The following is a 20,819-nucleotide window of genomic DNA, read 5'->3' on the forward strand; positions in this document are numbered from 1 at the left end:
CTCGCATGCTTGATGCCTCAAAATAGTTTTTTGAGTCAAAGAAAAAGTGAAATTGATTGATTGTTATTTTTTATGTTATTTTTAGTTATTTTTGATGCTACGCTGTCATTTGAGCCTTTTGTGCAGAATACAGTTAAGACATCTTTTTTCCACCTCAGAAATATACGTCCTATGTTGTCTTTCCCAGTTGCTGAGAGGTTGATAAACTCCTTTGTTTTTTCCCGTGTTGACTATTGCAATGGTCTTCTTGCCTGAGTATCTAAATCCTCCATTAAAAAACTTCAATATTTGCAAAATTCGGCTGCTAGAATTCTGTCTGTGGTTAGGGCTGGTGATCATATTACCCCTGTTTTGGAGTCTTTGCACTGGCTTTCTGTCAGGTACCATATTGATTTTAAGGCTTTGCGTGATCTAGCTCCTCAGTACTTGACAGACCTTTTAATGCCTTACACACCATGCCGAAATCTGTGTTCCTCTCTCTAAAAGAGTGGTCTTTTAGTCGTTCCCAAGACACGGCTTTGTTCTACTCTCTTAAAAATAAAGGTGCTTCACGAGGCCATAGAAGAACCTTTTTTGTTTAAATGGTTCCATAAAGATCCTTTATCATCTGAAGAACCTTTCTGTTTCACAAAAGGTTCTTTGTGGTAAAAGAAGGTTCTTCAGAATAAAAAAGGTAAAGAGATGGTTCTTTGAAGAACCTTTGGTTCTTTGTGGAATCAAAATTGGTTCTTCTATGGCATCGCTGTGAAGAACCTTTTAAAGCACCTTTATTTTTAAGAGTGTAGGGGTGATAGAGCTTTTTCTTTTTATGCTTTTAAGCTTTGAGATTTGAGAACATTAGGTAAGCAAATTCACTAGTGTCTTTTAAATCTCTTCTAACATTTTATTTTAGGATTGCTTTTACTAGATTGTTCATTTTATTTTGCATTGTTTGATGTAAATTTAAGGTATTTAAAATGTGCTGTTTTTTTCTGTTATGTTTGCTTGTAAAGCACCTTAAGGCGTTACCTTAAAATACAAAAATAGCCTATAAGTGAAGCCACTTTGGGCTTTAGCTTAAATTCGGTAACTCAATTGTTTATTTTTATTAAACATGCACAATATAATGTTTTACATTGTTGCTTCGTTTTTATGTAAGGTCTTAAAATTAAATTTTTATTTATCTTAATTTTTATATATCTTTAACTTTGAATTTTATTTTAAAATGAGTATTTTTTTTTTAAATATTTTATTGGTAACACTTTACAGTACAATAACTACTTTAATTAACATGAACAAAGAATGAACAATATCTCTACAGCATTTATTAATCCTAAAGTAATTTCAACACTTACTCATGCATTATTTAAATCAAAAGTTGTGCTTGTTACTAACAATGAATGACTGTGTTTTCATTAACCAACATTAACAAAAATTAATAAATACTGTAATAAATTGTTCATTGCTAGTTCATGTTAGTCAATAGATAAACTAACATTAGCTAATGGAACCTTATTGTAAAGTGTTACAATTTTCTTTTATTTATTAGTATTTATTAAATTGAATAGTATCTATAACATTTATTTTATTTAATAATATTGGCAGTATATAGTATTCATTTATTTTACATTTTTAAATACCTAATTATTTTATTTAAATTCTACAGAGTTCCACACAGTGTTTTTTTTTTTTTTTTCATTTTAAATAATAAAAATGCACTCTAAATTAAACTATTCATGTTTCAAAAAGTTACATCAAAAACAGCTTTGCCTCCTGCCATCTTGTCTTTCAGACATTTAAGTTTCAACCCGTCAACCGCATAGCGCGACCACAGCTGCAACAACAGCGCAGTATATCACTAGTGCTTCTATTGTAGTCAGCGGAGCATATGAAAACTTAGTTAAATATAACAGCGAAGTCGTGTTTCTCGCATTCGTTTGGCGGAAAGTGAAACTTCCATGGCGGCGCTGGCGCGTCGTTCACTTTTAGCGCAGATCCGGTGAACGCTGCGTTTGTAGAATAGCGTTCCGAGCAGACGTTAGCAGGGACGTATATTTATACAAGAAAAGGAAACATTACTATTCATACAGTAATAATTAGATAGGAATAAAATATAACACAAACCTTATATTTCATTCAGAAAGTGTCCTATCAGTAAAGTTTTCTCTCATGACAGAACACAAAATGGCCGCTGACAAATGTAGGCTATCCAGATTTAACTGGTTTGGCAGAGACTACCCAACATTGGGTTACACTGAGGGGGTATGTGTGGGGGTTTTCGTTTGTATTGACAGTAAAAACAACCCAGCAGCTGAGTTACAGAAAAACTACCCAGCACCTGAATTAAAAAAAAAAAAAAAAAAAATTAAAAATAAACCAATAAAATGGCCCAACAGGCTGAACCTATAGCATCTTGGTTTAAAAAAAGTGTACAATCTGGCCATTTAAATAAATAAGGGAGCAAAATGGTAGAAGATTTAAAAAATAGTTGAACTTAACAAAAATTAGAGGACAAATTATTTAAAAATGGCCAAATGAATGAATCATGGGCATGAATTCTTAATTTATTAAGTATGGAACTCCCACACTGGGTTAAAAACAACCCAATGCTGGGTAAATATTGGACAGAATATTGGGTTATTTTGACCCAGCAGGTTGGATTAAATGTTTTTACCAAACATGCTGGGTTGTTTTAAGTTAGCTATTGTTTAAAAAGTATTATATTGCTGGCTTAAAATGGGCTGAACAGAGGATAGTTTACAATATTACATACATTTAAACTCGTTTAGCAAGCATTTTAGAAAAAAAACTTGGAACATTTAAAAGTAGCATATTAATTTGTGTATTCAACCATTTTCTGTTACCACTTTTCACTAAAATAGTGCTAATTCTCATGCCAGTGTGTTGACGAAATCTGAGCTGGTGATGGGACTACGAACTATGAACATTTTTACTCAAAGCTGAAAGATCCTCTGACTGACTCCATAACCTGCCATAAACAAATGGTACTGAGGTATTTCCATCATGTGAAACAACCACTGCTGACTGACATCTCATCTTTGTATGCATTGTTTAAAATAATATAATTTACAGCATAATAAAGACTTTATATATTAAATTAAATGTATACAAACCTGTATTTCGCTGAAGAAGTGCACCAAATCGGTGGCGCTGAGAACCACTCTCTTTTGTAGAGGAAGCAAAAAGCCCATGTTTTGACTGTAACTCAACAGCTAGGTTGTTTCGTCAAGGACAGGCTCAACCCAGCGGTTGGGTAGAAAAAATAACCCAGCAGCCTACTTACAGAAAAATTACCCTGAGCCCAGGGTTAATAAAAAATAACCCAGCATTTTTAAGTACCCAGCACCTGGATAAAAATATTTAAAACAGACTGAACCCAGCATTTTTTAGAGTGCAGAATTGTGTTTCATCCCTAATTCTCATTTCTCTCTTTATTTTTCCCCTCAGATATGATGCAGGAATCCACTGTGGCAGCGAGCATCTCGACGACCGTGAACCAGAGTGTGAAGGTGACCTGTGAAATATCCTATGAAAATGACCGCGTTCCTCTGATGGTGCTCTACATCGTGGTTTTTATCATCGGCCTGCCAGCCAACCTGGCCACGGTCTACCTCACCCTCCACCAGGTGTGTCGTAAGAACGTCCTCGGCATCTACCTGCTCAGCCTGTCCGTGTGCGACCTCACCTACCTGTTCACGCTGCCTTTGTGGACGGTGTACGTCAATAATAACCACGAGTGGCCGTGGAGCTCCATGGCCTGCAAAGTGACTGGCTTTGTGTTCTTCAACAACATGTACATCAGCATCTTCCTGCTGTGCTGCGTATCCATCGACCGTTATGTGGCGGTGGTCTACGCCATCGAGTCTCGCGGTCTTCGCCAGAAACGGATCGCAGCTCTTGTGGCGTTTTCCATCTACATGGTTGTAGGCTTGGGTCACGTGCCTGTCTTCATCATGCCTGAAGGCAATGCTGCCCAAGGAAGTCGCCGTTGCTTTGAGCCCAGCCAGACCTCAGCGGCGGTTGCGGGGTTCAGCTACGCTCGCGTCTGCATCGGCTTTTGTATACCCCTTGCCATCCTAATTTTCACCAATAGAGCTATTCTTGCTAATGTTCAGGCCAGTACGGGTCTCCAGCCTCATCAGAAGGACAAGGTGCGCTACCTGGCCGTGGCTGTGGTGGCGTTGTTTTTGATCTGTTTCGCTCCGTACCACATTATCTTGTTCTTGCGTGCCATCACCTTCCACTTCCCCAAGTTGCAAGAGCAGTGTCACTTTGAACAACACATCTACATGCCCTACAAAATCTCCTTAGGACTGTCGACTTTCAACAGCGCCTTTAACCCTATTCTCTACGTGCTCTCCAGCAACAATATTCATCAGGAGATCAGAAAAGGCATGGCGTCACTGTGTAACAAAGTCAACGCGAGTCAGCGCTCGACACACAGCAGCCAACACAACATGCACAGCTCCAAAAGCAATTCAGACACTGTCCCAGCAAAAGGCGATCAAATAAGGACAACTTGCCCCACTGCATGCTAAAGTTTTTTGCTTTTCTTGGAAGAAAGTGAAAAATCAAGGTTGTTACATCAATGCAATAACACCTTGAAATGGGACAGATCTTGAAAAAAAACCAAAAGTGAATTTCCTGTTATAATTGTGGTCTTTCAACTGAAAGGATCTCACAATAAGATAATCTCTGTGTATTTCACACCTCCAGATCTGCTTCCGCCACAAACTGTTTCCATAACACCCAGTCTGAGCTGCAGCTTCTGAATATCCTGGACTCCTATTTAGAGCATATTCTTCAGATTGTGTTGATAAGCTCAAACTCAGCAGACAGGAAGAGGCCATCTGACCCACTTTTAAAGTGACTCACTTCACTTGGTTTTGTTTTCGCATGGCCTATATCTAAAATCAATCATATCCAAATAACTGATACAGTAAATGAAGTTCACAAGGACAAATTCTCAGAATTTCTGCCTGTCCAAAAGGTATAAATGTCAATAAATATACAGACATAATGTGGGATAACATTATATTTACTTGCTACCAAGTGCCTCAACACGGATCACAGATTAGGTGCCACAAATTGGGCAGATAATGCAAGTCCAACGACCAGCTCAGGACCTTGTGAGGATGATTCCTGATTCCAAGCAGATTGGTAAAAAACGTGCAGTTGGAATCACATAAGGTGTATCAAACCAGCCAATCAGATTAGAACTCAGAAAAAGTGTGCAAAATTTGTACCTTTAGTCGGTACAGGCTTATCACTTGGGCAATACCCTCAAAGGGACACCTTTTGTGCTATTCTAAGGTACTAATATGCACCCTTCAAGGGTTAAGAAGGCCCTAAAGTGTGCAATATATGTAGATTTATGGTACTGGTGCTTTGCATCGTGTAGTTCTAGGAACTTGACATCAATTTTCTGGTCTACTGACAAGACATTTTCTTTAAACATTACAATGCTCATGACAACTTTCTTCAACTCTACAAAACATAAATCCACTTTACCAGCTAAATTACTCCTAAACGGCGATGCCATAGAAATATACAGAGCTACCACACAAACAGTAGGTTCAAAGACAATATTCTAAAGATGGTGACGCACTTGTTTCTCTACCCTGATAGCACACATACATCATGGAGACATCTATTTGACGTCTGCATGTACATCTGGAAGATGTATTTTTTTGTTGTTAGATGTACACCACCCAGATAGCACACGTACGTCTTCAAGATGTCTGTTGAAGATCGCTTGATGCTGGAAAGCATCAGCTGTATACAAACATCTGACAAACGTCTGTAAGATGTCAGTTTTACATACATTCTAAATCATAAACATCTTAAAGACATCTAATAAATATCTATTTGACATCTGATAGGAAACGTCCTATAGATGTATTGCAAATGAGCAAACACTCTAAAAAAATATGTCTTGCAGATGTCAAATAGACATCACCATGATGTATGTGTGCTATCTGGCTGGAGAATAAGGTCAATAGAACCCTACTCTGAAGTGGGAGCTAATTTAGTTAGTAACTAAATGCGTTCCTAGTTCCTGCGGTGCGAACATGCCAAAAAGCAGGAACTTCCACCAATAGTTTGAGGAACTATTGCTGCATCCCAATTTGCCTATTTATACTATGCACTCTTTTTGTGAAGCATGCATACTTTTTATGCGTGTTTGTAGTTGTAATCGAATCCTCGTCCACTGCACAGTGTGTTGTGATGTGTTAGAGTGTGCTGTGCATTGATCTGCACTTTGAATTCTAACTGGAAGTAGTAGACCACCTGGGAATCTTTGGCATACTTTTTTAAACATATTATGATTTGGGACATACTAATTCTATTTACTATTTAGGACGGACAGTATGCGAATTGAGACGCAGCGTATGAAAAGTTTCCTCTGGTGCGAAATTATGAACCCTTTAGGGGTCAAGAAGTTTCCATTAAGGTACTGCTTCAGGGTCAAGCCAATGTAGCCCTAAAGGTACAAATTTTGCACATTATTTCTTTAAAAGTGTGGCAAGTGTTTTTTTTTTTTTGTGCAATAAAGCTTCAAATGGTCAGTGGATGGTCTGTTGGCTAATGTCTGGAACCAACTGCTATATTTAAACTACACACAGCATCACTTTTTTGTTCTCACATAGTTTACTGTAATACCAATGCAGTGTTTTGTTTTGTAAATGTAATGTGTCAGTGTTAAACTGCATGCCTTTTAGTGATGACAGTGTTGTTTGGTTCATTACGTACAAACCTAACATGTATTTTCTTAATTTATTGTTCTTATGTGTTTTTTTTATACAATTTTATAATGGATGTGTTTTGCATTATGATTATTTTTGTTTTAATGTTATTTCAATGAATGACACAATTTCAGGACTATCTGTTATATGGCGCTTTTTAGGTATAACATTCTTATTTTGCTTGATTTTCCCATTTGTCCTATTTTCCCAGATTTCATTTGTAATTTAGACCATAATAAATCGCAGTCACCAGTAAATTATGATGGACAATTTGCACATAGTGCTACTCTTCAGAAACGGTAAATAAACTCAAGCGAGATTACAAGAGAAGGGCAGGTTTCAAGAGTATGATACTAAAATTAGTCAATAAAATATTTCAACAAATACTGAAAAAACTGTTATTTAAAAATGTATAATATCATTTAAATAGTATTTTGTCAATTTAGCATTAAATATTGAAAACTGTTTGGTTTCTGTGGTCTGATGATTAAAATTTGGGTCGCTGAAAGATATCTCTGATGTGTTGACCATTTTGTGTGCTCTTTTAAGTATGATTTAAGATCAGTAAAAAAAGGCAGACTACTGTAAATCTATTTCTGATTACATGTTGAGCAAGTGCAACAGTTGCCGCATCTGTCCTCATTCACACTTTTGAGTGAAAAAGGCATATGACATTCTGCAAAAGCTAAAAGCCAGACAAACTCATGGTCATCTGGTATGTCTGCCCTCTCCTTCCACTGTAAACATTCTGAATAATTAACTCAGTTACCAAGGTTCCTAATTGGCCCTTTCCTTAATGAATAATTAAGCAGCCAGCTGTCGTCAGCCAATAGCAAACAGTCATCCCATTGGTGCCCACCCCTGTTGTGATAAGCTAGACATGTGGCTGCGACAGACTGACTGACTAAAGGATGATTTAACTGTATGTGTAAAAAGCAACTGTCCTGCCTCAGTCTGCAGTCTTGTGTTCATAAATTCCACTTGGCACATCACTTGTCATCACATGTACAAAATTGTGTGACGCATTGTGAAACAATATCTTGTTTCCGTGAAATATGTTTGACACAGGAAATTCACAGAATATCATGTACAGTAAAAATGACTGTAAATTTCTTGCTTTGTTTGGCCATACACTGAAATGTTACATTGATCTACACTCTCAAAAGGTTTTTTTTTTTTTTTTTTTTTTACATCAATGGTTCTATGAAGAAATTTGGACATCCATGCAACCTTTCAAATGCATAAAACGTTCTTTATAGTCAAAAAAGATTCTTTCACTGCAAGGCTCTTTTGGGAACCAAAAATGGTTCTTCTGTGGCATCACTGCAAAAACACCCCTTTTAGAACCTTTATTTTCAAGAGTGTAGACTATGTAGTTCTCTTCAAATCTATAACAAATCCCAAGAGATTAAATGATTTTCTTCGAAGCCATTTCCTTTTGTTGTGTTCACTGAAATTCTGTCTCTTTGCTTTCTTTCATAGTAGGCTATCCCTCTTGATATGTTTCATGAAATGTGAATTATTAATGTATTAAGGAAGAAAGGCTCCTCAGAAAACATCCTGACCTACCTGTCTTTCTCCATCTGAGGGAATGCATCTCTCAAAAGCAAATCATTTTAGCGCCATGAACTTCTCATGTAAAATATATCACCTCTTGTCACGTTAAAAGTTAAAAGCCGCCAAAACCAGTGGCGTAGCCTAATGTCTACTTTATTTCTGCTTTTTAAATTTATTTTATTGTAATCGTCTGCTAGCCACGAATCACGATAGCCTATTTCTTTAACATTTATTTTGGGATGAACATATCCTGAAACAGGTACGTCACATTAAAGGACACAGCGGGAAACAGCTGACTGCAGGAGCATACATTTCAATCTTAGGTGACAACAATTAAGGCCTCACCCTAAGGCTTATATGAGCGATGAATGGAAACTATTGAACTAAATTTGACACTGATGTATTTAAACAGAAGCTTGACACAATGCAGTAGTATATGTAAAATAATATGCATACTGAATAACATTTTGGATTCGTACGCATTTACACACATTCTCGGAGCTCCATCTACTGGTCGTTGTGTGAACATCCGAAACAGTATAAAAGCTTTTCATTGATTTTAATGCGTTCCCTCTCTTTACACTAAACCACATTTTTTTCAACGCGAAAGTAAGTCGTTTTCTGTGAATGTGCGAGATTTCTGGTTCATTATAGCGACTTTAGGGAAATAACGAAAAGAATAAAAAAGTGCAGTAAACCAGTGCGTTCATAATAATATATTAAAATAATATGGGAAGACACACCAGTTTGTTATATTAAGCAGCAAAACGAGCTGTTTTGTACAGCTAAAAATAGCTGGAAGTGGACACCAGAAGCAAGACAAAAAATTACAAATGGCCGCGCCCGTTCTTACGGAAAAAATAAGGTGGATTTACTGCATGTTCTTTGATAATACTACAACTACAATTGAGGTATGGGTCTATCATATTGTGTAATGAGTGTGACTAAAACAGTGCAAATGTCTATTAGTATTATAACTAATGCCCACTACTCTTACAGTATTTGACAACATCGTTTAAAAGAAAAGATGAAAACAAGTCCAGTTATTATAAACAAATTAATCAGGTGCTGTAGTGTCACATACTCAGCCAATAGGGGGAAGTGTTGTCCTAATTTCACCTTGCAGTCGTGGTTTTCATGTTTTTCCACTGTCTTATTTGTTAGTAACTGAAAAACAGAATTTAATCAGGCAAATCCTGACACTTAAACGCCATTTACAAATCATTTTCTCACCTGTTTGACCTTTTCAGATCACGTGAGCATTTATCTGGACCCCATTACCTTTTTATGCAACAGATTTTAAATACAGCATTGGATAGTAGCTTACAGGAGTACTCAGATGATGGATATGTGATTGTTGCATATGTGAGGAATTTGAGAGAAAGGAGAGAGCAGAGAAATGCTTTATGACGCATGTGATGTGGGAAAAAAAAGCAACACAAAGGAGGTGATGTTGGATTTCAGTAGGAAGAGGAACTTTCACCCTGGTTTCCATCCCGGAGGATGTTGACATGAAATAGTCCTACAGTTCCTTGGGAGTGCACCTGGACGGCAGGTCAGGCTGGTCTGTTAACACCCAGAACATAAAGGATCTTAGTCAGCTGTTTTGAGAAGCCTTAGGTTTAACACCTCTCAGACTTATCATGATTTATATTCAGGCTTATCATTTTAAGAGTAAGACAAATACTGTACATTTGCACTATTTGCACTTCACTGTGTCACTGTGTTGTACTTAATGTTCAACCCTGCAATTGTAAATATTTTGATTCAAAAGTCAGACTAACTGCGCTGTCTTTTTAGTCATTTCTCCTCTGCACTCGACCCACTCGAGAGACGCTTATTGACAGATGGTCCGGGCATTACCCGGCATCATGTTTTCACAGCCGACTTTATCTTGGCCTAAAGCCTGGACACACAAAAGGAAAACCAAGTTGATGTTTAAACCCAAACATTTTCTGGGATGATCGCTGTCTCAATAGCATTAAATCAGCATTTGTATTATGATTATATAAAATCAGAAGAGAGTTGACAGTTCATTAACCCTATCAAGTTTTTGCTACAGAGTGACTTTTGTGTTCTCGGAAATTCAGCAGCACAACGCACTGGGTGTATTTATAATATTTTTTCTGAAAATGCATTTTTGCAGCACAGGCGTGCCTAAAATGATGCCACTTTTCCTTCCTGTGTCTATGGTCAAAGCCCAGCTGCTGTCATGGTGATTGAGGGGTATTTCCAAATGAGGTCCTGGTGGCTTCCAACTTCAGGCCTTATTACCTAATTTTCCTTTTCAGAAATATGCACTGACATCATGTTAGTTGGATTTTTAAAAGTCAACGATCAATGGGTAGTTGTACTACTTAAAAAATGAACAGCAAATGCACAAACGCTCTAGTGTGAGGAAACAGCGTATGGAGGAAGTCAAATCCTGCCATTCAGTTCATGTTCTTAATCTCTGTATTTAAAAATGTATTTAGTTACCACTTGTAGTGCACTTGAACCCACTAGTGAAAGATGGGTTGAAGTGTACTACATGTGGTAACTAAATACATTTTTTAACATAGGGATAGTATGTTAAAAGCATTTTAGTTCATAATTATGGTGACTCAAAATTGCACATTTGAGTACAGTTAGATGTTCTTAAGATAATCTTAAGAAAGACTAAATAACATTTTTTAATATATTAAATACACAATTAGTGCGTGAAAACAGAGCACTTTAAAGTACATTATTAAAGTGCACTTGTTTTATTATTATTTTTATGGGAATCTATATGGAGAACTGAAAATGAAAACATACACCACTTACACATACATGCACTTTTACCCACGAAAACAATTTACTTTTCTGCAACAAAACATCATATACAGATACACAATTAACTAAATGCATCATTGAAATTTTAAGTCGAAAGTGTCAAAAAGGCAGAGGTGAAGATATTTTACTAAGAAGACATAATACAAAATAAAAATACATGACATTTCAACTGTGATTATCCGACGCCACTGTCCAAAAGCCCTACATCTAATCCATAAAGTTTACCAAGAGGCCTGCTTAGATTTCAATTAGATAAAACGCCGCTAATGACTAAGTCCCACTGCCCACATCTCATCCTCTTTTCTGCCCCTCTGCGCATCTGCAGTTTCAGTCATCAGCAACTCATTACTGTCTAGATCCACCAAGATCCAGCTCCATTGCTTAACGCAAGGATTTATCTTAAAACGCAACAAAGATAGAGGAAATGATCCAAATATGGCAGTAAATCTGAGTTTAGAACCTCAGAAGTGTCCAATGAAGATTAGCTTCGCACTTGTGAGAATTAGGCATTTGCCGACCATCTCAAAACAAAAGAAACCACTTTTAAAACCAACATAGGCTTATTGGAAATACGTGCCTCTATATACATTTCTGCAAAACTGACAAAACATACCTATATGTACGAATCACTGCAGTTTGCAGTTCAAATGAACACTAGAGGCAGTAAAACAATGACAACATTTATTCTTTGATAAAGCCCAATTTTCACACAATTACTTGCAGAATATTGTTATGACTTCAAAACTATTTTAACATCCTGAGCGATTTGAAAACTGATACTTTTGAACGTTGTCGTTGCATATATAGCTTCACATGCATCAGTTTTCTTATTCAGTAGGTTTGAGAAATGAAGAACTACAGGTTGACAAAACAGCTCAAATCTGCATAAGGAAGTTAAAATAGCACGGCTGTATCAACAAATGCATTTTATATCTCTTTTGCTTATGTTAACACTATTGGGTAGGGGATATTTCCAACAAGATAGAGCAGTAACCTTTAGTGACACTCCCCGGATTTTTGAATTCTTAACAGCCGCAATATGTACCTTAAACAGGGTAATAAAAACGTGCCATGGTCATGTATTGATAGTGTGTTTTAGTGGCACTCTCTGGACATTTCACTGAAACTGCCACGAAACATGCAGTAAGGTACACAGTTATGGTGTTGCAGAAATGTATATAGAGACACTGGAAAGGAGAAAACAGCCTCTCCCAAACATCTTTAAGTCTTCACACATTTAAGGCATAAATATTTAATACAGATATTCCAGATCACAAGCAATCAGAAGAGTACATCTATTGTCATTTACAATTCTGGCTTTGCCGTTGACTCAAACTGTTGTGGTCTGGGTGAGAGTGTTCTTATTGCTTCTCTCCTCTGGTATGAGAGCCGTAGCCGAACAACAGTTGACTAAAGAAACACTAGTCTTGTTGCCTCTGAGTTTATGCTCGAATGTACTGACATTCATAGTCAGAGTTTCTTGCTGAGCAATGTTTGAGGAGCTTTTAAGATTGGAGGGGTCCATACAGCTGTTGATCATATCATCACCCTGGACCTTTTGCATGTGGAAGGTTCCATGAATTTTCAGCTCGAGAGTGGAGGTGACAGTCTGCATGCACACGACACAGCGGAAGCCTGTCAGCGAGTTGTGCAGGTCTGGGTGCCTCTGACAGTGTTCCAGGAAGTCCTCCTCACTGTGAAGCGGAAGCTTGCAGATGCGGCAGTTGCCCGTGTCCAAGCTCCTGCTGTGGGTGACCTTGTGTTCAGTCAGAGTTAGCAGCGAAGGGAAGCGCTCTCCACAGATGGGGCATTGGCAATGCTTGGTGGGGCCTAGATGAGTCTGGACGTGCTCCCACAGTGCCATCTCAGTGAAGAAGGTCTTGGAACAGTCTTTGCATTTGTGGCTCCCTTGGATTGCCTCCACTTTGCGCTTGAGAGTGCCACTCTCCCCAGGCTGGATGTGGTGATCTCGCAGCTGGTGGTTGGCGAGCAAGGACTGCATGGTGTAAGAAGCTCCGCAGATTTCACAGGCAAACATCGGATCGTTCAGATTCGCCTTCCCTTTGCTTTCAGCGGGAGGGCTGAAAAGCGATTCCACTGAACCTTCTCTTATTTCACTATTCGCTGGCGGCATTCCAGCGCTGTCCTTGGCAACTGGTTCGGAGACAGGTGGAGGGGTCACGTTGTTACCTTCAGCGCTCTGGCTCTTGGCACAGAGTTTCTCGTGTAAGGGCACCTCGAGGGGAGATCTGGTCTTGGTGCATACGCATGGACTGCATTTGTCACTATGCGTGGTGATATGACACTGCAACTCAACGTCCGTGCTAAAGGACTCTGCACAGAAGATGCAACAGTACACCTTGCATTGTTTGTCGAGATGCTTCTGTTTGACATGCAGGTGCAAGTCATGCTCTTGCTCAAAGTCCCATTCGCAGGACGTACAGTGGAACGTGGTTCTCTTGTTACTGTGCTCGGAGGCCAGGTGAACCTGGATAGACATCTTGGAGCTGAACACCTTCTGACAGAGGGAACAACGGTAAAACACAATGGTGTGCATATCAAGGAGATGCCCATGTAAGTCTTTGACACTGGTGAAGGTCTTACTGCAGCTCTCACAGATGTAGAGCGTAGATGTATTGCTGAAATGAGAAACTGTGTGTTCCTTAAAAGATTCCTTGAAGTCCTCTGGACATGTAAGTTTTGGGAGCATACTCTTCAGGTGGGAACTCAAGTGAGTTTGAAACAGATCCAGATCGTTGTATTTAGCCCCACAATGATCACAGATGAGGTCTGTTGAAGGTAATGCAGTCTTTTTGGCTGAACTCTTGATTGACTGGGGTGAGGTTGACCCCAATGTCCCGGTTCCCTCTTTAAGGTTTATCAAGTTGTGTGTTTTTCTTATATGCTGCATTAGTTTTAGCTTACTGTTGAACATAGGCAAATGAGTGCAGTATGGACAGAAGGTCAAAGACCTTTGTTCTGCTTTTCCTTCTAGGTCTGGTAGTTTCAAGCACTGGTTTTTACAGTGTGTCTGCTGTATGTGATTGTCTAGCGTGTCCTTTGTCAAGAATCCTCGGAAGCACTGCGAGCAAAAGAAGACGTTGCTCTCGATTAAAGCAGAGTTGTGCGATTGACGTACATGCTCTTGAAGAGCCTTCAGGTCTTTTAACGACATAGGACAGAAGCTACACTGAAGGACCGTTTGAACGGCCGCCGTTATTGCGGCTTCTAGCAAAACTGAGTGGCCTAGCATCACATTAGCCTCTTTCTGGTGCTCCGGAAAAGTCAGGATCTTGTTGTCCTGTGGCTTTGGATGTGCTCTGGGGTTTATGTGGTTGTGACAATGAACACAATTATCGAACGCCTTGAGCTTTTTGGAGATTCCTAAACAACTGTTTGAGTCAAACTGATACTTTCTCTTTTTAGTAGCCATTGACTTAAATGCCGGTGCACAGGTGCATTCTGCCATTAAGGGGGCTGATTGATCTTGTTCAGCACAGTTTGGAGGTTGTCTTTTCTCAGTGTTATTTGGTGGATCATTTGGAAGAGAGAGATGTTGGGAGGACATAGCACTACCCTGTACATATTGATTGCTCAAACACTGTTTGCTGTTCATGAAGGTCTCACTGCTGAATTCTTTTTGGGATATTTCAAGAGGTACTGAACTGTTGCCAGGCAAAGGAGTGTTTGTCCTCCCACACTGACCAAGTCTCGGATGATCTTTATATCTGTCTCCCTCGGATCCAAGGTCACATCCGTCTTCATGGTCAGAGGAGGAAAAACCAGGGGAAAGAGGCAAAGCCAAACAACATTCTTCATCTTTCTCCACATTATGATTCGCTGTGGACAGAGATGAGAGGAAAATGTGTTAACTACATGATTGTTAAATGATAGATGACTTTACAAACTCTATACACTATAACAAAAACTGTTATGTTTTAGCTAAGAATTCTGCTCTTTTATTTCAAGAGGTCTGCCTTGCTGAAGTCTGTCGGGTTAAAATATACTTCAGCTTCATAAGAGAAGACTAAACACCAAAAATATGAATTGGATGCTCTTTTTCACACTTTTTTAGATGTAATTAGCTCAGTATGGGGCCACATAATGAGCAGTCCCACTGTGACTAAAATTGCTGTCAGTGTGAGAGGACCAGATTCACAGTTTGAACAAATGGAGTGCTGCTACTTTAAAGTACTGAACGTGTACAAGAGAAAAAACAAAACTCGGATCGTGGTAGCAAATTATACACTGAATCAACGGATTAATGTAGCTGCTTTAAACATATTAAAAACATAAAAAAAATCTCTCACGATGAGCAATTGCAATAAATCCAAATTCATTTGTAAAGGCATGATTCACTCTGTTAGCGTGCAAATAGGGAATTGCAAATACGCCTAATTCAAAGGTCACACAAACATGCAGAAACACTAAACCCTGAATATAAAACCCAAGAGGTCTTTATTCCTTTTAATCTGTCTGTGAAGAGATTCAGAGAGAGACAGATTTACAATATTCACAATGAAAAGGATGCTATAAAAAGGATAGTGTGGGAGTGTGTACCTGTACCGTGGCAGTACTTCAGCCTCTGTTGGGTGAATGATTCTGCTTGCTGTAGGCTTTCAGCATCTTCATCCTTCTCTTTTTCAATTCTTTCCCTGTCCTCATCCTTTTCTTTTCTCCTCTCCCAGGAGCAACATTTCTTCTCTACCATCACGCTATCTTCCTTTGTATTTAACCTTCCGTCTTGACCTGTGGAGAAAAGATTGCGAGCAAGAAAGAGTGACGGGTAGTTACAAAGCCATTCACATTTAATATAGGTACAGTATGTCCTATATTTATCAGCCAGATAAATAGTGACAAAATATAAAAAATACTATGGCATCCCTATTTTGATCTATTTTTTCATCCAGCAGGGGAATTCCCTTCTGTGCAAATAAAGAGTGCACTGAAGAAGTACTGTTAAAAATACTTTGTAAGTTTCATGTAGTCTTATTTATTTTTTAACAATATCACACCAAGCTCAATTCAGTTTCTCATTATTTATACAAAAATGCTAATTTGTTCTTCAGTCGTTTCATTCTTCTTGTACTCCATATGTGACCCTGGACCACAAAACCAGTCATAAGTAACACGGATATGTTTGTAGCAATAGCCAACAATACGTTGTATGAGTCAAAATTATAGATTTTTTTTCATTTATGCCAAAAATCATTAGGATTTTAAGTAAAGATCAAGTTCCATGAAAATATGTTGTACATTTTCTGCCATAAATATATCAAAACTTAATTTTTGATTAGTAGTATTCATTGCTAAGAACTCATTTGGACAACTTTATAGGCATTTTCTCAATATTTAGATTTTTTCCCACCCTCAGATTCCAAATTTTCAAGTAGTTGTATCTTGGCCAAATATTGTCCTATTCTAACAAATCATACATCAATGGAAAGCTTATATATTCAGGTGTAAAAATCTCTAAATGTCAAAAAATTTACCCTTATGACTGGTTTTGTGGTCCAGGGTCACATATAACACCATTGATTTCAAGATGACATAACAGAGCCACATTGCTGACAAGAAACTGAATCGCAAACATAAAAATACTCATACTGTACACACACACATTGCTTTTCTGTTAAGCTTGGGACTTTGCTTTGACCTTTATTGTTTTAATACTGAGCTAATATTTCCCTCACATAAATATGGGTGATTACAATTTCAGTAAGACATTATTTAGTATGTTTATTAAGCCATTTTCCTTATTCAGATTTTACCGTCCCTGTTGGGACATCTAGTCCCCGCAATGTAGACAAAACTAGACACAAACACATTTAGTTTTGACTACAGATGAGACAACTTTGTTGTTCCAATCTAGAGACTGTTACCTTGATTAACATGATAAATAATTCTTCAATAGATCAATCTGTATTTATGTGCATCACATACAAGAGTAATGACAAATAAAATTACTCAGAAAGTTATGCTTCGAAACAATTTGAGTCTGCTGTTTTGCCGAAACATTCATCTTCATCTTAATAATCTGTAAATAATTACATTTTATCAGTCGATTTATTTCACTTAAAACAAGGAAGCAAGCGATTAAACAAATAAAAAGCCTTTCGTACCTTTCAAAGATCTGGGCTTCGCCTGCTTTCGACGAGACATTGCAGAGGACTTCCGTAGATGTCAACACAGACGGGTTAAGTTGCTGTCCACACAAGCGGCAAACAAGAGCAAATACTTGCGAACTGATTCGGGGATTGGCATAGCGGGAAAGCACATTAATATCACGGGCAAAGGGGCTCGCCCCCGCCTACAGCAGCGGGATGACTCCATACACGCTCTGCGCCACCGGGGACGCGCTCGAGATGCGTAATCACTGTACTCACACGGACGCACACGCACACGCACACGCACACACACACAGACACAGGTACCCCAAACACATTTATGTTACTCAGATATAGCTCAAATATAGTTCTCTTGACGTCGGTGTATTTGGCAGTTCTTTGTCTTGTTTTGTTTTCAACCGTAAAGAATGGTAAGATGCGACTACCTGACCGTAATTGCTACACGTAATTAGAAAAGCTGAAATCGATTGATTTTAGAAGAATATGATAAGAAACGTTTGACTTTGTATAGAAATCTTGATTGAGTCTTGACAAATCTGAGCACAGTTTGAAACATTGTTGAGTTCTCTTTAGGAAGACACACATGTGATGGAAAAGACTCATCATTTCCTCAGGAATAAGGAACAGAAGACTTAGTGAGTCTATTTGATTAGCATCTGAAGGAAAAGTTCCACTAATAAACTTGTAGACGGGCTTGTTTCATCATCAGAACAGATTTGGAGAAATTTAGCATTACATCACTCTCACCAATGGATTCTCTACAGTGAATGGGTGCCGTCAGAATGCAAGGTGCCAAGTCCAAACAGCTTATAAAAACATGACAAGTAATTTAAACTCCAGTCTATATTAATCATTTACGGTTACAGAAATACAGAAGTACACTACCAGTCAAAAGTTTTTGGATTTTTTTTTTATGTTTTTTTGTTTCTGTTTTGAAGAATTCTCTTTTGCTCACCAAGCCTGCATTTATTGGATTCAAAATCGCAAACGCAGAAATATTTTTAAATAGTAAATGTTTTTACTAGGCTATTTAAATAAACTGCTTTCTATTTGAATATATTTTAAAATTTATTGTATTTCTGTGATCAAATCTAAATTTTCAGCTTGGAGTTTTTGGGGAAAGAAATGATAGAAATCAATACTTTTATTTAGCAAGGATGCTTTAAATTGATCAAAAGTGATGATAAAGACATTTATAATGTTACAAGAGATTTCTATTTTAGATAAGTGCTGTTCTTCTGGACTTTCTATTCATCAAATAAACCTGGAAAAATCTACTCGGCTGTTTTCCACATAATAATAATACATGTTTTTTTAACAGCAAATTAACATATTAGAATGATTTCTGAAGGGTGATGTGACTAATGTAATAAAGTTAAAAATTCAGCTTTGGAATCGCAGGAATAAATTACATTTTAAACATATTCAAAAAGAAAACATTTTAAATAGTAAAAATATTTCAAAATGTTACTGTTTTTGATGTACTTTGGATCAAATAAATACATTAAAAATCTTACTAGGGAATTGACTTTTTCACTGGAGGAAGTGTTATTATGGATTGTGGATATTTTGGCCAGAAGTATTGGTCTAAAGTTAAAATGCCTAATGATGGATTTGTTTCTTACAAACATGCAGCTTTTCACTTCACAAAATATTAATTGGTGGACTGAATTTGTGTGGATTATTATGATGTTTTTATCAGCCGTTTGGACTCTCATTCTGACGGCACCCATTCACTGCAGAGGATCCATTGGTGAGCAAGTGATAGCTAAATTTCTCCAAATCTGTTCTGATGAAGAAACAAACAAAATAGAAAAATATCAGCAATATTTTTTAACATTTTGCCTTTTTTTAAAAAAAAGATAGTACACTTGCTCTACATGGCATTTGTTCAATTGTTCAGTTAATTATTGCTTTCATTTCTTTAAAAATCTAGAGGAATTACTCAACCTATCAAAGGCAAAATGCTCCTTTAACATTTTTAATATCTATAATATACCATCAGACATATGGCACTGTCATAATGAAATCATCAGAGGAGCGTCTCCTTTCATAATGACACCTCGGTTTAATTTCTCTGTGGAAACGTTAGTTATGAGCCGCCCCGTTGGATGGGCTTTGCAGTAGGGAACGTTGATTAGAAAGCTGGATCCCTTTGGGAGTCCGCTCTGCAATTGCATGTTCCTAATGAGTTTTGAATTAGCTGCTGAGACACATGTCTGTGACTGTTTTGTGAATAAAGGAGGAGATGTTGCGACGAAGACACAATAGCATAACACGTCGCTCAGGTTCTGAGGTGTTGACACTTTGGGTCTCTTATGTATAGTTTGAGTTGACTTTACCATTAAAGGGAACCCTGAGGATTATGACACGTATGGCTTAATATAATGCAAATTATGTCTATTACTGAAATATGTAGTAGAAAACGCACAATCCACATCATTTTATGCATATTTTGGACTATAGGGGGCATCATTATTTTGGTGACGTGAAATGGTTGCACTCGCTGAGCTACTTGTTGGTATTTTTACCGCAACACAACTCTGAAAATAAAATACTGATACGATGACCACATCTACTGAAAGAGCTTACAGTGGTGATGGATATAAACGTGAGCTTAAACCAAATGTCGTACCATTGATTTTCTCCACAAGGAGTCTAAGAAAGAGAATGGCATCTAGTGTTTCTTGTCTCTGCCATTTGTAAGCTCTTTCAGAAGCTGTGGTCTACTAAAAGCCTCAAAGGCATCAGGGCATCAAGTGGAGAGAACAAAGAAGCAGGTCTTTAGAAAGTTTTATTTGTCCACCGGCATCTTCCCATTCTTTTCTCCTCTTCTTATCGCTAGGAAAAGTAGTGACGACTTACATCGCTTCACTTGTTGCCCTTCGACTGAAAATTACAACCAAAAGTCGCACGGCGTGAAATCGTATCAGTATTTTATTTTCAAATAAAACTTTCTAAAGACCTGCGTCTTTGTTCTCTCCACTTGATGCCCTGATGCCTTTGAGGCTTTTAGTAGACCAGCTACTGAAAGAGCTTACAAATGGCAGAGACAAGAAACGCTAGATGCCATTCTCTTTCTTAGACTCCTTGTGGAGAAAATCAGTGATACGACATTTGGTTTAAGCTCACGTTTATATCCATCACCACTGTAAGCTCTTTCAACTGAGTGCAGCCATTTCACATCCATAGTCCAAAATATGTATAAAACGATGTGGATTTTTTAAATAACGCAAGTCTTTGTAGGTTTGTAGGCTACATATTTTCGTAAGAGACATTATTTACGTTATATTAAACCATACAAGTCCCGTTAAGGATCCATGTAGTGATTTAGACTGGTGACATTATGAATCTGCATCACTCTCAACCTGAATAAGTCGTATGATGAGCTAGGCCATTTGTGAATATGTGCATAGGCCTATAGTGTAGCTTTAAATAGATAGTATTGACATGCAAAAGCAACCTTTGCGCAAAGGAGATCCTGAAGGAAATAATGTATCAGCCAATCAGAGCATCTCAAGGGAGGAGAGCTGTTAGTTCTGATTCATATCCTCAAGCATCCAGTTGGTTTTAT

General features: G+C 37.8%; 2 protein-coding genes across 2 annotated transcripts; one reads left to right on the forward strand and one right to left on the reverse strand.

The window, feature by feature from the left end:
* The first annotated feature begins 3,449 nt into the window (after positions 1 to 3,449).
* On the forward strand, positions 3,450 to 5,371 carry gpr132b (G protein-coupled receptor 132b). Its single transcript, XM_073817157.1, has one exon. It carries the CDS (start codon positions 3,450 to 3,452, stop codon positions 4,536 to 4,538), a length of 1,089 nt encoding a protein of 362 aa, XP_073673258.1. The 3' UTR covers positions 4,539 to 5,371.
* A 6,440-nt stretch (positions 5,372 to 11,811) lies between these two features.
* Positions 11,812 to 17,398, reverse strand: znf521 (zinc finger protein 521). The gene is made up of 3 exons (XM_073816591.1): positions 17,240 to 17,398; positions 15,678 to 15,866; positions 11,812 to 14,957 (listed from the first exon to the last, which is right to left on the reverse strand). The coding sequence occupies exons 1-3, from the start codon at positions 17,277 to 17,279 to the stop codon at positions 12,448 to 12,450; spliced, it is 2,739 nt and encodes a 912-aa protein (XP_073672692.1). The 5' UTR covers positions 17,280 to 17,398; the 3' UTR covers positions 11,812 to 12,447.
* Between the last annotated feature and the right edge of the window lie 3,421 nt (positions 17,399 to 20,819).

This window comes from Garra rufa, chromosome 13, assembly GCF_049309525.1.
Source record: "Garra rufa chromosome 13, GarRuf1.0, whole genome shotgun sequence".
NCBI lineage: Eukaryota > Metazoa > Chordata > Actinopteri > Cypriniformes > Cyprinidae > Garra > Garra rufa.

Excerpts from the sequence above, each read along its gene's own strand:
- znf521 (XM_073816591.1), bottom strand. The coding sequence starts at position 17,279 with ATGTCTCGTCGAAAGCAGGCGAAGCCCAGATCTTTGAAAG. Across the intron at positions 15,867-17,239 it reads GAAGCCCAGATCTTTGAAAG|GTCAAGACGGAAGGTTAAAT; the intron begins GTACGAAAGGCT and ends TTTTCTCCACAG. Across the intron at positions 14,958-15,677 it reads GAAGTACTGCCACGGTACAG|CGAATCATAATGTGGAGAAA; the intron begins GTACACACTCCC and ends CTCTGTCCACAG.
- gpr132b (XM_073817157.1), top strand. The coding sequence starts at position 3,450 with ATGATGCAGGAATCCACTGTGGCAGCGAGCATCTCGACGACCGTGAAC.